The 17,951-nt window shown below is 44.5% G+C and overlaps 1 protein-coding gene across 10 annotated transcripts in view; it reads right to left on the bottom strand.

Annotated features, from left to right (window-relative positions):
* stxbp5l (syntaxin binding protein 5L) overlaps positions 1 to 17,951 on the bottom strand; it is a 114,771-nt gene that overhangs the window by 4,046 nt on the left and 92,774 nt on the right. For 2 of the 10 annotated variants that reach the window (XM_035651087.2, XM_035651089.2), the window contains 9 exons: positions 17,565 to 17,669; positions 14,126 to 14,179; positions 11,807 to 11,986; positions 6,192 to 6,293; positions 5,006 to 5,245; positions 2,866 to 3,229; positions 1,133 to 1,298; positions 392 to 503; positions 1 to 169 (listed from right to left, as the gene is read on the bottom strand). The exon at positions 1 to 169 is cut by the window's left edge and continues 52 nt beyond it. In XM_035651087.2, the coding sequence (XP_035506980.1) occupies positions 1 to 169; positions 392 to 503; positions 1,133 to 1,298; positions 2,866 to 3,229; positions 5,006 to 5,245; positions 6,192 to 6,293; positions 11,807 to 11,986; positions 14,126 to 14,179; positions 17,565 to 17,669 (1,492 nt within the window). The remainder of the gene's footprint in view (positions 170 to 391; positions 504 to 1,132; positions 1,299 to 2,865; positions 3,230 to 5,005; positions 5,246 to 6,191; positions 6,294 to 11,806; positions 11,987 to 14,125; positions 14,180 to 17,564; positions 17,670 to 17,951) is intronic. The other 8 variants (XM_035651093.2, XM_035651095.2, XM_035651096.2 and 5 more) reach the window with 5 other exon arrangements.

Genomic DNA, 17,951 nt, shown 5'->3' with positions numbered 1-17,951 from the left:
CGGTCCTCCAGCTCCCCGAGTCTCTGGCCTCTCTCATCCAGAGCGATCCGGGCCCGAGCCAGATCCCCCACGACGCCGCTCGCCGCCACCTTCATGCCCTCCATGCCCACCTGCCCGGGGATGTGCTGCGCCAGGCTGCGGGACGCCTTCCCAGCTGCCGCCTCACCAACTGTCAGCAACACCAGGTACAACAACAAACACAGGCAACAATGATGATGCGGGGAAAAAAATCCTTTGCTAATGGAACAGATAACCGTTTGAAGATTTCAAGCTTTTACGACTATTAAATGATGATCAATTAATTTCACATGTCATCTTTTAGGCAAATGATCACTGGAATGAAGCACTTTATAATATTGAAATAAGGAAAATATACACAAAACAAACGCACAGAGCTCCTCTCTGTCGAAGTTATGGGCATTTCCTCCAAAGAAGCCCTTCAGGAAGCCTCTGTTCTGGGCCTCTGGCGTTTCTATCGGTGTGAACAGCTCTCCGAGCATTTCCTGCAAATCAATTAAAATGAGAACAAAAAAAATATATTTTACAGTTTTTATAAAAAAAAAAATTTGCCTACTTCTAAATGTGCACCAGGGACGTATTGACAAAAACATATCACTCACACACTGGTCATCACTGGGCACACACGCCAAAGCGCCCGTACACAGAACTGTATGATAATGTTGGCCTTACAGTAAATTGACTTGTCTACAGACATGTAACACTGAGGAGAACTAGGAAGAACCAGACCATAAACGGAGTAACCACCGTTTGCCTGTAGGTGGCACTATGGCAGCATCATTTTACCTGCTCCATCTATTATCATTAGTGAGAGTCTAGTGATGGCTCGTAGGAATAAACACACACACACACACACACACACACACACACACACACACACACACACACACACACACACACTCTCTCTACTCTGTAGTTCAGACCACTTATGACGAGTGTGACATTTCCCTTCAGTGGTTCCTGTCAGCTCTGAGGACAATGGCATTTGCTTGTTTACTGCACAGATACTTTTCTGAACTCATAGATCCAGCAAACACCACTCAAACACACACACACACACACACACACACACAGGCACGCACGCATGCACACACGAACCAAGTGCAGTGCTGACCTGCAGGTTGTCACACATCTCCTGGCTGTATGTAATTCTCTGGATCTCCGTCGGGGAGCTGAGATACAGCGCCTGCCCCCCATTGGTGAAGCAAAAGGTTCTTGCGATGCGCATGTCCGTCAGAGGCAGGTAGTTGACATCCATCAGCGGTCTTAGACTGGGCAAACTGGGCAAGGAGAACGAGAGACAAGTTTAGACAACAGGAACATCCGTATGATAAAATGCTGTCGCCTGTAGTAAGTAACCACACCACACATCGCTGCTAAATTCGGACTACGATCTAATTGAATCCATCAATCTCTTAAAATCAATTCTCAGGATTGTTTCTCACAACTTCAGTTACATTTTTGGCAACAAAATTTACCAAAAATGGGTGAGAACATTTGACAGATCAAAAATTTCCCTTAAAGCTCACCATGTGCTTAGTACAACTATAGATACAACTTCCTTTGAATCTGATAAATCTAATAAATTCTCCTTTTTTAAAAAATGGTGCTGCTTATTTGCACTGAACTACCCAAAACAAGTTCTAGTGCATTCTGACCCCTTCACTGTTTTCACATTGTATTATTTTGCAGCTTTATGCTAAAATATTTTAAATGAATGTTTCATCCGTCATCAATTTACACTTAGTACCCCATATAAGGGAAAAGTCAAAACAGATATTTGCTTTTTTTGGTGTGTGTTTGCAAATTAATTCAAAAGGAAACAAACATCACACTGACAGAAGTATCCAGACACTTTGCTATGATGCTTAACGTCGAGCGCAGACCCCTCCCGTTTCATTGATCATCTTTGTTGTTCCAAACTTCTCACATTCAAGACACATCCGTCTGTACAGGGTCTCGGCTGAAATTTCATATCAGAGCAAAGAAACCGAGCCTTGAGGTTGAAGGGAGCGGCTGCCTGCGGAGCTCAGAGACCACAGCGTCCTCCATTCATTCTTAAATGTAAGAAGTTTGGAGCGACCAGGACTCCTCCTAGAGTTTGCCTCGTCTCAGTGACAGACTCATGAAAGCGACTAAGGGACTGTGAGAAACAAGCTTCTCTGGTCTGTTGAAACAAGGTCGAACTGTTTGGCCTCTACTCTGAGCAGAATGTCTGGAGGAAACCAGGCACTGCTCATCATCACCCGCCCAACATCATCCCCGGCGGTGAAGCACGGCGGCGGCAGCACCATTACTGTGGGGGCAGTTTTTCAGTGGCAGGGACCACGAGACAACTTGAGGATGTAATCGCTGCCAAAGGTGCTTCAACTACTGAATAAGACATCTGAATACTTATATCAGTGTAATAATTTAGTTTTCCTCAAAATGTGAAATAATTTTCCTCAATCCACGTAGAAAATGTAGTCACACGTCACTCGAAGATTTTCTGCCGCCTAAAAAACATTTGTTATTGGACATTATTCAAATGAAATACTCATGTGTCAGACAAATGTCTACGTCCACCTGTGAATAGAAAGCACTTTTTAATGCATCAGAGCAGGCACTCTCGATACGAAGGGCCGATATGGCACTAAACCGAGTCTAAAATAATTGTGAAGGACGAAATTATCTCGGTGATGATGTGACTAACTGCAAAGCTCCAGCCCAAGCCGACATTTTCAAACTCGAAGTTTGCCGAAGATATATCCATTAACACATCAAAATACAACCAAGCAATTAGTATAATACATTTAAGGTTTAGTTTAAACTCTGCGCATAGACTTAACACAAACATTGTTGATGTACCTGAGTGTCATGACGTGACCGTTGGCACAGAAGCAGGCCAAGCACACACTGTTGCACACCGACACCACGTCGGCGCGCAGGACAAACGAGGACTCGGTGATGTTGTGGACAAAGAGGCAGGACTGCGAAGGCATCAAGAACACTTTGGCCTGTTTCTCGGAGCACACCACCGCCAGATGTCCCTCCCCGTAGGCGTCCTGGGACGACGAGGGCGAAAAGTGGACCAGCTTGCGCCTCCGCGGTCGGTCGGGGTCCTCGGGGGCATTGAGGTCCCGCCAAGCCTCGTAGGGGCTTTGAATGAGCGCTCCCATGCAGTCCAAGAAGCCAAAGCGCAGCACTGAGCCCTTCAGCATCAGGACGGCTCCTGGGAGGGATTGGGTTAGACAGGGGGGAAACAGGGAATGCATGACACCAAAAAACTACAATCTCCTGAGCCAGAGCACACTACTGCCATTCTGAGCTGAGAACGAGCTGGGCGCAAATGAAAAGAAAATATCTAGCAACGGTCCATCTTGTTTTCTACTCTTGGCTCCGGCAGTAGTAATTCATCACTTACACTTGCACAAGTGGAGTATGCGGATATTTTTCTCAAAGAAAAACATTTGTGCACACGAGAGACTTATCGAAAGAGACGTCGCAATTCAGAGGCGCACGAGACACACGGGGGGAGTTCAACAATACGCGCTCCTCCGTTTGCCAGTTTTTCCCTCGGAACGGGATCCGTGACCTTCCAGTAAAAAAAAAAGGAAAAGAAAAGAAGCCCGCTTCTTACACGTCGAGAGTCTCGCGAGAGCAGCTGCTGCTTCAAAGGGCATGTTTTTTTACTCTGAGACGGGAGGATTCTTTTTTTCTTCCCCTCCCACAGCAGGGCTTCGGGACTGGTGATGTGTTAATTCACCGGCTCAGTTTTGTTTAGTCAGAGTGCGAAGAGGACGGGGCTGCAGAATGCAAAATGAAGTCAATGCAAGATCATGCGTGACAAATGCCCATCAGAGTTCTCCATGACAACAAATCCCCCCCTCTAATTGAAACTAATGATGTCTTGGAAGCCTCTCGGTATGAACAAGACCAGAGGGGGAGTTGAGCCTTCGAGTGCTGCTCCAACTTAATTCCTCAGGAAATTGCCTGCTCTCACTTTAAAAGCCTTGCTTTGCATCAACATGGCATTTTCTCATTTGTCTGAGGGGATGTTTTGTGTCAAACACACAAGTGCGGTTGAGATGAAAGCCGCTTTCGGATCAGAGTCCTGTGGGGTTTTTTCAAAGTGAGTGTATCCTACGTCGTGATTTGTGAAAAAAAATTTCAGTCATAAGGGGAAAACAGTAGATTACAAAAGGCTGATTACTGAATTTTGAACATTTTGGTTTGGTGTTGTTCTCACACTGTAAATGACAACATTTGCCAAACCCAAATCCAATCATTTTTACTTTATTAATAGTTTACGCTTACAGGTGTTTTCATATATCCGTGATGTGTAATACAAAAGTGATGACTTGTAGTGACAAACCAACAGAGAATCATTAACCATCTCTAGTGTTTCCCTGAGCTCAACTGAGCATTTTAGCATCTTTCAGCTCATTGTTTTGCTTTTCTGGTCTGCCTCTCTACTTAAACGTCAGAGACACAGCTCCAAATTAATTCAAATGTTGCTCCATATCTTGTGGATATGGATATAAGTCACTGTTTTGATACTATGTTAATATTGTTTGTTGCATTGCTCCCAGTTGACCAAAATCAATTAATCAATTCCACAACATTAGCTGCATTACTTCGTCCCTTATACCCAACCTGTCACATGACAAATACTTCTAAATGCAAGTAAGACTAAATACTGATATCATTGATATCATATTTCCAAATTCTATTATTGTAATTATAACTATGTGTAATATAATATCTATATATTAATATCTTCCTCCTCAACATCTGATTTATTTCTCTTTGTCTCTATCTTGTTGCTGACAAGGCCTTATGTAGTTTTAAGACCTTGAAACGATTAATTACTGAGATTATGGGCTGCATAGTGTATTTACAAATGTTTGGCTATTATTTCTACCTGTATTTGTGATAACATTGTACTCACCAAAGAAATTCTGAGGTCTAACACACCCGAGTACAACCCAGACTCACTGGGACTTACCACTGGGGCCAATGGTGACGGGTTCCTCCACCCTCTCCTCCTGGTCGGTGGGAATGGACATTGGGATGAGCACGACCACGCCCAAGCTGGTGCCCACCCACAAACATGGGGCGGGCAGGGCGTCGCTCTTGCGCCCGTACGACTCTCCAAACTGCAGTGTGGTGATTGCCTCTTTTGTGTCCCGGTCGATGCTGGAAACACTGGAACTGCGCGAGCGGCTGAAGGAGTTCTCACGACTCTCTGTAGCAGCAGCCCGACCAAACGCAGAAGCGCGGCACAGGCAGGGATGATGCGAGAGGAGAGGGAGAAGCATGGAGCAGTGACAAGTGGAGGAAGGGCAGGAGAGGAAAGGAGAGAAAGAAAAAATTGTGTGTTGGAGGACAGAAATTTATGACCACAGTAAAAGAGTGGTGGAAGGGCGCAGCAACGGGACGGACAAAGGAGGAGGGATGGGGATATGGGAGGAAAAGAAGTTAAGAAGGAAAGAAAAAAAAGGTATTCTGGAAGGAGAGAGAGAACCATGAGGAGCACAAAAGACAAATATTCTAAAAGTCAAACATGGTTCGTCTGCAGGTCGTGGGCCACGTGAAACACTGGAACAAACGGGTAAACGCCAATGGACACAGGTGAGACTCTGAGGAGCAACGTGACCAAACATTACAAAGGGACAACTAGACAGAAACCTATTTTCACATCACACTGTTGCGTGCACACACACGCACACAAGAGAATGCACATACATGTACGCACAGTGCACGAGAAAACCCAGAAACTCAGCTCTTTTTGAGTGCCACCCATTCAGGTCCTCCATTGTGCACTTTAAGGCTCCATGGTAGAAAGTAGTTCTGTATTGCTGCATTTCTGAATTATTCAAAGCCAGGCAATGTGGAGGACCGCACTCCCCAGCCAAGCGCTACAGAGCGCAGAGTTTATGTAACAACGACTGCCGTGTGCCACAATGTATGCCGACTGCAAAAAACATACACTGTAGCACCGCTGTGAAGACGGCAACACCCCCACTCCAACACCTCAGGACATGAGCTCGCACTTCTAGGCACGTTTAAGACAAAACAGGTCAACGGGACGGACGGACTGACTGACTGACTGACGGACAAACGTATGTCGGATAAACGTGTATTAGTCAGCAGGACAGCAGTTGATGCGTTCGTGGCCGAGGCCCCCTTACCTCTGTCACTCCAGCAGTAGGGGCTGGTGGTGTGGTGCTCGTCGTGGGAGTACATAGCTACTCCGTGTAACTGCTGAAGCATTGCCCTCCTGGATGCATAACCTATATCGTCCCCCAGCCCACAACAACATGAACCCCATCGGACAATTCACACCCGCCATCACCCAAAGAGATGAACACACACACACACACACACACACACACACACACACACACACACACACACACGGGCACACACCCAAGAAACAGACACGATGGACAGCAGTACCAGAGAGAATGAGAGAAAGGGAAAGAGAGAAAGATGCAACTGAGTGTGGAGAGACTCCTTCAAATATACACAGAGGCAGAGAAAGAGAGTGTGACTGAAAAAAGGGGCGGCTCGACTATGTCTCTTGTGGCCACAACACAACCTTCACTCGCAAATCCATCCGTCTATCCTCTCTCAGCCCCTTCTGCTCAAGTGACACACTGTCGGTCCTACAGGTTTGTACAGCGCTGTTGCGTGACAACCAAAATTCAATAATGCTTTCTGCCAAACTGGTGCAAAGAGTCAAATACAGACACAATTTTAATTCACACCCACGACCTTTCTTCTCAAGGTCTAGACCTCGAGAAGAAAAATTCAGTTTTTTGTTTCTTGTTTACCAGAGTATCAGATCAGTATCAGTAGATGCCTTTATGTATTAAATTCTGGTTTCATGACAACACTGGTTTACACGCTGCTGGCGGCCATGAAGACGAAATGGCTTTTTGCTGTGAGTCTGGGTAGCAGCAGCTCAGTTTCGCTGTGTACCACTCGGGTGTGTTTACGCCGTGTGACAGAGCCTGCGGGGTTGCTGGCTAATGAAAGTCAGGCCTAGTGGTTCTCTGGCAGGACACAGGGACCCCTGGAGGGGGTGTTGGGGGGGTGGGGCTGCTTGCTTCTCAGGCAGGCGAGGCAGTGTCAGGGAGGTGATAAGAAGAGGCCCCCCCCCCCCCCCCCCCACACACACACACACACACACACACACTGTGGAAAGACAGGGACAGACATATAGGGTAACTAGGGCTGTCGCGGTATTGATTTTTTTCCTTACCGTACAAATTGGTAAAGCCATTTATACTGCTGAAGTAGCCTCCATAAATAAATACATAAACCTCAGGTGCCATAAAATAAGTATTTAGAATACATGTATTCCTGTAGCAGTCCGGTATTTAGACTATCACTTACATTCTAATCTAAATGTCGGTTAATTCCAGTGTTGTCATTGAGAAATTTACTTTATTGGTCCTAATTCAGTATCTGTTGTAAGGGCTCGCCACGTGTTGCTTCCACTGTTGTATTTTGCTATTCTGTCGAATGTCTCCTAAGTGACGTAGCACCGGGCAGCAGGGGATATTACTCAACAATGCATGGACAGATTTGGAGGGTATCTCCAGTTGATTAACTTTTGGAGCTGATCGGTCGTGGAGTATGTGTGGCGAGGGTGACGCATGGTACGCCACAGGGCACAGGGCAGGACGGGTGTTAAGCCGAAACGGTTAATGTTTTTCGGGAGAGAGAGGCAAAGAGAGCGCGAGCGAGCAACAGCGGGGCAAGGAGCTCCGCACACAGCTCTTAAATGAAGCAACTTTGTTTGCGGTGAGATTGACTGGGCGTGACATGATTGACTGACCACAGTATTCTAATAACCATAGCCATATGTGTAACTGCAGTTCATATCTATGCATCACCACTGACTGTGAATGAAGCTTTGCGCCATATTTTGCTTTAGTACAATTTAACAATTAAAATTTAAAAAAAACATACTCAATCTTTGACCTCAAAATGCAACATTTTAACAATCGAGATGATAAAGTTGTTACATGCAGAGATTCAGCAGGGACTTCTTACATCACAAAGCCACATAATATCAGTTGTATGGCCTCAGCTTTTGCCTTTTTAAAAAAAATCGGCGTAGGTGTGTGGAGGTGCAGCGCTGAAAGTCTTTTGAAAGCCTCTTCAGCATCTGGCCAGGTAGTAACTGAGTCACCATAGCTCTGTGCTACAGCGCAGCAAAATATATTTTAGAACAGCATGTGAAATTGGTCCATTATGGGATACTATTTTACTGTACAATATGTGAGTTATACTTAATTTAAAGGTTACACCGTGGGGAAACAAAACCTCCTCCCTCTATCCTAATAAATAAATCAATTGATAATACACTCTCTCTACCTCATAGATATTCCTGTTCTTAAACAACCTCTATCAACTTTGTTGCCATGTCAACAGATCTTCCACTAATCACCATACAACTGCATGTTCAATATTTAATAGGCGCACTGCCTAACCAATATAGGAGGCATGGACATGGCTACTCTATATTGAGTTTGACTTCCCTTGCCATTTCCCTCCTCTGTCTTGGCTCCCGGAATGCAGGCCTCATTAACATCGGCCTCATCTCTCGCACTGCTTGTTGACCTTTAATTATTCCAGTGATCCTGCTGGCTCTTCACTGTGGTAACCCAGTGCACCTGATAAACAACGGGTCCCAAGGCAGGCAGCAGTCAGAGAATATGCAGCGGTCTGCTGAGAAATGAAACCATTCAAATGCAATAAAACAAAACGCTGCAGCAGACTTTGGCCATTTTTGATTATTCGTTTGATTATGCTGTTGGTTAATTAGACGTGACAAATAAGAAAAGTGAAAGAAATATGTATAAGTCGTGTGAATTGTACACATGAAGTACTACTGAGCATATTTTTTGATTCATCCAGAACAAAATGTGCCACGGAATATTAATCATGGGCTGTTTAATGCACCCAAGATGTAGCTGTACCTGTTTAACATGCAAATCCAACAGCATCGTACCGTATCTTCAATATTGTTCTGAGGCCACTTATTGTGTTACGTGGCGGGTGTGATTTTCATTAACATGAGCATGTTCCGAAAAACTTTGATATGCAGGAGGATTTATTTGGGTCCAATCAAACGTCATGGTCTTAAAGCACGCACGTGGGCGCGTGCAGAGCAACGACTGTGACAAAGTACATGGAAGAACAACAGCTTAAATTCTTTACACGACCCCAGAGTTTGAAACTAACGACCCCTCTGTTCCGCACTGAAATGTGCGGCACCAGACAAAGGTGCTGATGAAAACATTCTTCTCTCCGGGCTCCGGGTCAATGTCGTACAATGAGGTTGATGAAGATGGCAGAGTGAATCTAATTGCAGAGTCGGTGTAAGAGGGTCAACCGTGACCCAACAAGCAGCACTGCACCTATCCGGACTTTTTTTAGCATTGATATTTTGCACCAGCATAAAAGTTTCATAAATCTTAGCTCAGCACAGATGCGAAGAAAATGGATTTTAGGAACACGATCATACTTTATGCAACCAATGTCTAGTGTTTATGCAGGGTGGTTATACTAACTGTGGCATTTTGGTTACTGTGTTGAGTTTTCTATGCAAAGATGAACCTGTTGTGTCCTGACAGTACCCTTGACTGGAAGCAGATGAAGGCAGGGCCGTGAGTGACTCCTTAGAGGCATGAGGATGTAGATTATGTAGCAAAAATACTGTATGTGAAAGCCGTGCTGGTGGTGTACCAGGTGGGACACACTGTTGTAAATAATGGTGTCTACAGAATAATGGTAATAATAAAGGCTTTAGAAAATTTGCCCACAAAATGACATCTAGCTCAATCTCCTGCTTAAAAAAACGTGCAATTTCACATGTTCCACACTTAAAGTTAAGAGCACTTAATGTTGGGCCAATCATCATGTCTGTCAGTTTTTATGAATCATCCACACCCAAGTAAATATCTAGTTCTGAGGCCCAACATTACGGCAGAATGTCGAGAGGCTTGTTGAGATGCGTGTGGCTCACTTTTGTCTGGGACGGAGGATATTGTTTATTCAAAGTGGATATATGTCCTGCAGCGGCGTCTGCAGTGACAGACTAAGTGCAAGATTTCATACACAAATGTATAGTTGAATGTTCTGCACAATCCACTCGGACGTCATTTTCTGTGTCGGGTCCGGGGTCAATATCTTAAAATTGCTGCTGGGAGTGTCATTTCAAGTCCTCAGCACTTGACAGCACATGTTTTGCTGCCATTTATTTTGTGAGAGCGGAAAAGGCCAAATGTACTTAAGAAGGAGCCGAATAAAAGCAGGTTTAAATGTTGAAAATAAGAACGATGTCTTATGAAGGCTTTCAGAGCGTTTAAGTGAAAAAATACCATTTGGCATCACACACAGAGACAGAGGAACATATTTGCAGACTCAATAATGCACACGCGCCACACACACACACACATAGTGGTTTGAGATCTACTCGGCCAATCCATTTTCAGATGGTGTGTCAAAGATGGGGTGTGATTAAATGAGTTCAAATGGAAGAAAAAGGAACTAAATGTCATATCTGTCAACGGGAATGTCAAAACGACAGAGTGCGAATCCTGCTCCGGCGGTTGTCTTTCACAACTTATTCCCCTCTTGTATTCGTGGACACACTGAAATGGGGCTATTTATATGAAAGTGGACGTTCTGGCAACTGCAATATGAACAAATTGCAAATACTCACAGAGACGTAAACTAAATAAAGGCGCATGAAACGCTTCCCTGGGCTCAACATTTTGTGGATTATGAGAAAGTCGGAAGGTGTGGCCACACTACAAAAACCTCCGGTGTGCTCTGTTTGCTAACTGAAAAAAAACAAAAAAACATCTATTCACGAGAAGATAAAGCAATATGATAGAAACAAAAAATTGCTACTTCACCCTACCATCACTGAACGGTAAATAATACCGTGACATTCATTCCTAACACATCAGTGCTGCTTTTAAAGTTAAATAGATGCAAATTATGATGCAGAGGAATAATAAAAAAAAAAAGAGACAGGCACTGGAGGAGCAAAAATTAATCAGTTCAAACACTTCAAATCGCAACCAACCTTCAGGGCTGGGACATGGTCGACACAGGCAACGGTATTAAAGAGACACGATGCAAGGGCTGCTTCTTGCATCCTGTCGTCCAAATGTTTGTAAGGTGATGCTAATGCAAGCTGCAGAAATATATGTTTGAAGTCGCCAAGTTGGGCCAACGCCGCTGAAATGGACAACTACACATGTGGATGGGGTTAGTGTGAACCTACAGCATCATTGTTGGCTGATTTCCTCTCACATCTATGTGCAAAAAGAGCTTTCATAGAATTTGACTGGCTTTGAAATGAATTGACCGAGCCTCGCCCCTCGTTTATACTGCGGACAGGCCCAAAAAAGACAGATGGGCCAAACTTTTCAGCAGCCGACCCCTCAAATGACAGAGCCACAAACTTGTGACCCCGATCATCCCTAAAGGTGGTCAAAGCCTACATAGGACAATGGCTGGACAATCACTGCTTTAGAGGGTCTAGACAAAAAAATAATGAAATATTTTCATCAAACTTATCTGCAAATTGTTCCCTATCCACTGATTTTCTGACCCCTGCACGCTGCTAACTTGCATTAGCATTGGCTTGCCTTGTGTTAACTATGTATCAGGCCTTGGTCCACTTACCCCAGGGTGGGAAGAAGGCATGCACTTGTTGGGAGGGGGGGCATGTTAAAGGGGCTTAGGGATGGGGGGACATGGGAGGACAAGCACACACCTTCAGTGTGGGACACAGGCAAAGAGATCTCCATGCAAGCAGCAGACTGGGCCTTGCGGAAGGGCGGTCGGCCAGGGCCTCTGCGGGTAAGCCGTGGCCCCTCGGGACCCAATGGGACGCGAGGCTTCCCCGCCGAGCAGGGCTGGGAGGTGGGGCTAGTGCAATGTCCATTGACATGATCTGTAACAACGGCAAAGCATTAGCCAACAATACAAAGAGGGAAATAGTGAAACTTTGAAAAAAAAACATATCCTAATCCGCTACTGCAATATCCATCATCACAAGTCATATAGTCCGATAACAATCGCATGAGATCTAGTTTTAATCAAAACAAGGGGGAAATCTGCCAATGAGGGGAGATGATTTTACTCATTTATAATGCAGCTCTATCTGTTTGAAGGAAATATGAAGAGTGTCCTCAATCTATTGGGGTATTTAAAAACAAAAGGCAGGCTTAATACTTCAGTAGTACACCACATGACCTATGAAGATGGAACATTTTGCAGTGTAGAGAGAAGCAAGCGGATGTCGAGAATCAGATTGTCAACGAGAAAGATGGCGGTGGGAGAGAGAGGGGAGGCAAGAGTGCGTGGCAAAGGGCTGGAGAGTGGTTTGACGTCAGTGTGAGCAGGGAGGAGAGAGAGATGCCGGGGCAAAAGAAAAGTGGGTAACATGGGGAGGCAAACATCGTTCGGCAGATTCATCCAGTTTGTGCCAGGAAAGATATATGACAATCAAAAGTAAACATGCTTGTTTCATCTCCACTTTGTTTCTTTTCTCCTCAACGAATTGTTCGAAATCATCGTTTTCCTTTTGTTTTTTGCAGAGACTGTTCATTTCGTTTGAAAAACCAGGAGCTTTATGGCATTACTGGCTGTGACAACAAGTAAAAAGTTAAGATCAAAGGGACATGAAAGAATATACAAAGTAAAAGCTTTTTTTTAAAAAACTTATTCTAAGGCAAATTGGTACTCCGGTTCAGTTGGTCGAGCTACACAATCTGCTCCATATGAAAACACTTGCTACTTTCTGGAACTGTACAAGCTTTCCATGGCCTCACCTCAGGGACTGAAAATGCAAGCTTTGTCCTCACTTAGTGTATGAGTAAAATACTTTTTTAAAACCAAACCTTATTATGCAGGGAATATAAAACGGAGAGTGAACTTTGGGCCAACCGATGCGAGGGCTGCACGATGACACCGCTGCGTCTCGGCCCGTAACGTTGTGTTGCATTGGAATTCCAAAAAGAGATGCAGCCAATCATTCGAACTACAGTATATGGCAGAACGGATGGCACTGTGTGCGCACGCACCACTGCAGATATGCGTCAAGACACACACACACAGACACACACACACGATTGTTCTGACAAAAAAGCACATATTCCCTTAGTACCTATTAACAAGATTAAAGATGAAGAAAGATTAATTGATGTAAAGCAGTTTTCACCTTTCGCTCACAACATACAGTACACCCTCCTGACACTTCAAAGTTTAAACCTCTTGATTGTGCTAAACGTGCAAGGAGGCGCACAAGGTCATTCTTTTCAAAGTTTCTCAAAGGCTGGCTCATAAATGCTGAAATGGATAATAAGCATAAGCATTTTTTTTTGGTTTTAAACCTGTGAAATACCAAGAAGTTATCACTGTATATGAGAGACAAATCACAGGAATAGGAAAGTGGCACATTTTGTGTTAAAGATGCACAAGTTTTTTTTTAAAGAGGGACAGCATGTGTGACACTGCAGACGCAGAGCAAAGAGAAACCTGAGGTGGTGATGTGTATGCAGCACTTATGACGGGGGATGTTCAATTTCTGTAATGCAGGTGATCCGGTCGTAATGATGAGAAGACAGTTCAAGAGAGAAATGATCGGGTTAACAATGAGAGAGGTAGCGAGTGATCGAATCACTGTAGAGCAAGGCTGTCGATGGAGGAAAGGTTGTGTAGAATCAGAGAGATGGTCCAATCATGATAAAGCGATAGAAAGCCTCAAATTTAAACATGGGCATGAGTTACAAATCACCTTCATTAAACACTTGCAAAATGTAGACGAAACAGATACAGAAGAGTTAAATGAAAAAAACACACTAAAGGGACACAATGGACGAACACGTCAGGCCGTCAGGACAGTCTCATGGGCTGGTTGCACAGGACAGAGTGACATGTAAAACTGAGAGAGGAAAGTTTGAGTGAGAATTAAAAAAAAAAAAAAATACCGAAGCAACATAAAAGCCTCTAGAAAACGTGGCAAAAGCAGAAAGTCAACGGTTTTAAAAGGAAAATCGAATGAAAACTCGCTGGCTTTCGCCTACCGTACCAAGATCAGTCTTAAGATCTGTGGGCAGACTTAACTTTCTGCTGGGTCCCTTTACTGAAACGAAAGAATAGGAAACAAAGCACCAGTTAATCCTTTCAAATGAAAAAAAATAAAATAATGAATAAATTAAAAGTAGGTCTAAATCTAAGAATGACAAACGAAAACGCAAAAAAAAAAAAAAAAAAAAAAAAAACCATACAAGATGGAATTCACTCTAATGAACAAAGAACCAGAACATGCAAATCGGTGCAGTAGCACACAGCAGGCATATTTCAAAATGCATGCTCCATTGTTGTCCCAGGCCAGTGCTGCCAGCTATTTCTACAAGATTAGTAATTCCCGGTCAAATAAACGGTCCAGTGAAACATTCAAGCGCTTGAATCGAGGCTAATCTGTTGCCTGCTATTTCACTGCTTGGCACAGAATTTCTTACAACTGTTGGACACTGTGTCGTTGAGCTGCAACAAGGCAAGCACATACTTGAATTTACCCTCTATTCTTTATTCACCGGGCATATTTCTAAAATCTGATTGACCCTTAACCAAGGTCTTGACTGTGCGCAGTGCGTTTTTGCATTTTCTAAGGCCTGGGATGTCTGACATGGAGGCACAGACAGACAAAGAGTGACACCACAGGGCGTCAACAACCAGACATCGGAGGCAACAAAATAACTGAATTTTAAACATTTTGCAAGTATTTTGCAGTGAGTAGAGAACTGCAGAGGTCAGAGTTGAGATGTCATGAGTCCGCTTCCCTCTCGAAAAAGGAAGGCAATGCTTCGTTGTTTCTTTGTTAACTTGATGTGTGCAACGATACAGGATGGTGCTTGTATCAATTTGAAGACCACATGGAAAACGGCATGACCACGCATTCGCATTCATTATAATTCTGACCACCTTAAACTTTGGATTGGGAAAATGCATCACATGAATCATCGTTGATTCCTTTGGAAAATAATACAAAAAATGGACTCAGGTTTCAATCCTTCTGCCACAGTGAACCAGAAAAGAAAAATGTACTTAAAATAATTTTCTTTTCTTCTAATCCGATTCACTTTATTCCATTTATGCAGATTATTTGGGGACCATGTCGGGCAGCTCAGTAGCAAAAGTCCTTTTGAGGAAAAAATGCATTTTCCTTGTTTACAAAGAAGGAAATGTTAGGTGACGTGGTGCTCCAATTGAATTCCCCAATCAATGAACTTGTTACCATTTCTTTTCTCCAGGAACGAGCAAAGCCTCCCAGATTAGTGTCACTAATGAGATAAAAGATGAGCGGTGCATGCGGATGTGTGGGTTTTTCCTCACAGTGAACCTCAGGGTTCAGATGCTGCTGCAGTGTTCTTTTTTTGGGGGGGGGGGGGGGGGGGGGGGGGGGGGGGCAGAGAAGATTGTCTCATGATGAACGAGTTTCACCACAGATGGTTCCTCCGTTTATCAGCTGAGTGGCTACATTAACACTTCGTGACGTGTTCGTTGTGAATATGAATAACACATGAAACAAACGCTGCATGTATCGAGATTCATCGCCATGTGTTTTAATGACTACACGCTTATTGAAATCTGGCCGGCTGAGAATAATTTGGAAGAATTTCACCAATATCATTATAATCCACGTGCATTCATTTCACAGCCATGAGCTCGATTTACTCCAAGCTTGGTATCGCGTTGTTTACGTGACAGTATCATTCATTTTTTATTAAGCATACGTAGCTGGCTTCATTTGTGACCTGAACACCCCATACGTTACTTCATTATTTGTTCACCATAGCCAAAATCGGAACGTTATTTCCCCGCGGAGCAGTGGGCGACACCTCGAAAGGTGATTTATGACCCCGCAGACGTCCGCGTCGTCTCTGGAGAGACAAAACTTAAGACTGAGGCAGGACCAATGCTTCAATTCAACTCCAGAATGTGCTGCTCTTCGTTGCTCTATTTTCTTTAAATAACATGTTTTTTTTTCCGAAGCCTACGCAGGAAAGGCTGTTTGACTGAATTAAAGTAACGTATAGAATGTTGAGATGGACCCCAAAAGGGGCTACTAATGTCGGATTCGATCAGGCCACAGCACCGTTGAACGTAACAAAGCAAGCTGAAGTCATGATTGCCAGCACCACAGCTGGCCACTTAGTGGCCACCATGCGGTTAGCGAGAGATGAGACAGTGATGAATGTTAGCGCGGGGGACAACAAGATGAGATTGCGGGTTCGTTGACACGCAATCACAAGGACACATTTGGAGACAATCGGAGCGCCGCGGCCTGGCAAGGTAGCACGTTGTGCTTTTTCCGCGACAAAGATGTGTGGTTCCAGCAGAGGGGGGGGCGCCAATGATTAACATCACAGAGAATGAAGCTCTCGAGGCTCCGACGAGCGAGGGCGAGAAAGTACCCTGCCGGAGGGGAAAAAAAAACCCTTTCCCCTTCCCAAGCCCGCCCGTCTTGCAGCATTGTCGAAACGGTGAAGGACTTAAGGTCAAATCCTAGATCTGGCACACACACACACACACAACACACACCACAACGTCTGCCCCCCCCCGCCAACTGCAGCCGGGGGCGGTGAGACAATGCAACACCCAGCGGTCGTCCGCACAAAAGCATGGAACACATTGACGAAGCAGCGGCAGACAGTCTACTACTAGAAACACAGTCCCTGACAGCTTACACTGCAAGCAACTTGGCCGATGGCCGCTCTCCGGTGACCCATTGTGGTGCGAGATGGCGTTTTGGGGGCGAACGGCAATGACAACATTCTGATTATGAAATGTCGTTTCAGCGTGTTTCGACAAAATGTGATTTTGTGAGAATTGTCTTTTGTATGATCTTCTTCCCGCAGTTTTGGAGTCCTCACGTCTGTAGACTAGTGCAGTCCTTGTCACTGCAAACTGCTGACCGACCAGTAGGAGTCACCATTGCAGCAGCAAAGACGAAAACCCCTATTCCCAACGCCCACCACCTCACTGTAGGTAGATTGTTAAACATTTGATTGTGTTACTTGCAGTCAAATTTTCTATCAACCCCCAATGGTGGGCTTTAAACGGCTGTAGTTAAGTTCTCTTACATTTTACCACATGAGTCTGTTCTCATGATACTCGGGGAAACCGAAAAGTGGAAAATCAGCTTATTTCTTGATGATAAATGGCCGTGAGAGATTCTACCATAAACAGCTTTTTCAAAGCCACTAGTTTTATATGAATAACTTCCCTTCTAATGTGATTGTGTATGGAATAAAATAAAGGGACTTCTGGTGTCTCGCTGATAGTGTTGCTCACAGTGTGGAAGCAGAGTTGGCATGCAAGGTGCAACACTGAACCGACTACCTGTCCAAAAAACAACAACAACCCAATTAACCCACGTCCCTCCCTCGTGTGCCACAAAAATAGAAGCCACAAAGCAGATGTCCATGAAGAGGCTTAGATCCGTGAGACATCCCTCCTCTTACCATTGTCCAGCAAGTAAAAGACTGGACTGCAATGGCTGGCCCTCAGACTGGCCACGGGCTCTGGCAGGACGCGCGGGTCATTGTGAAGGGAGGTTGGGTAATGAACTGGAGATCCAACAGAACAGAGACAGACTTTTCAGGGAAACAGGGGAGAGACAAACAAGGGTGCGAGAGCTGGGGAGAAATGAGGGTCCTGCAGGCAACGGGGAGGAGAAACAGTCGAGAGGGTTCTGGAAACAAACAGGTTATTTATTAGGCAGGTTAAGGACAACGCTGTTCCCGCGGCAATATGATACTCAAACATTTTTCACAAGCACAACTGATACTATGACTGAGAACACTTCTAGTTCCACCACTACTAAAATGGATTTTACTACACCTCACCAC

The sequence above is a fragment of the Scophthalmus maximus genome, chromosome 14 (assembly GCF_022379125.1).
Source record: "Scophthalmus maximus strain ysfricsl-2021 chromosome 14, ASM2237912v1, whole genome shotgun sequence".
Taxonomy (NCBI): Eukaryota; Metazoa; Chordata; class Actinopteri; order Pleuronectiformes; family Scophthalmidae; genus Scophthalmus; species Scophthalmus maximus.
Note: the sequence above shows the minus strand (reverse complement) of the source record. Positions and strands in the feature narration are given on the sequence as shown.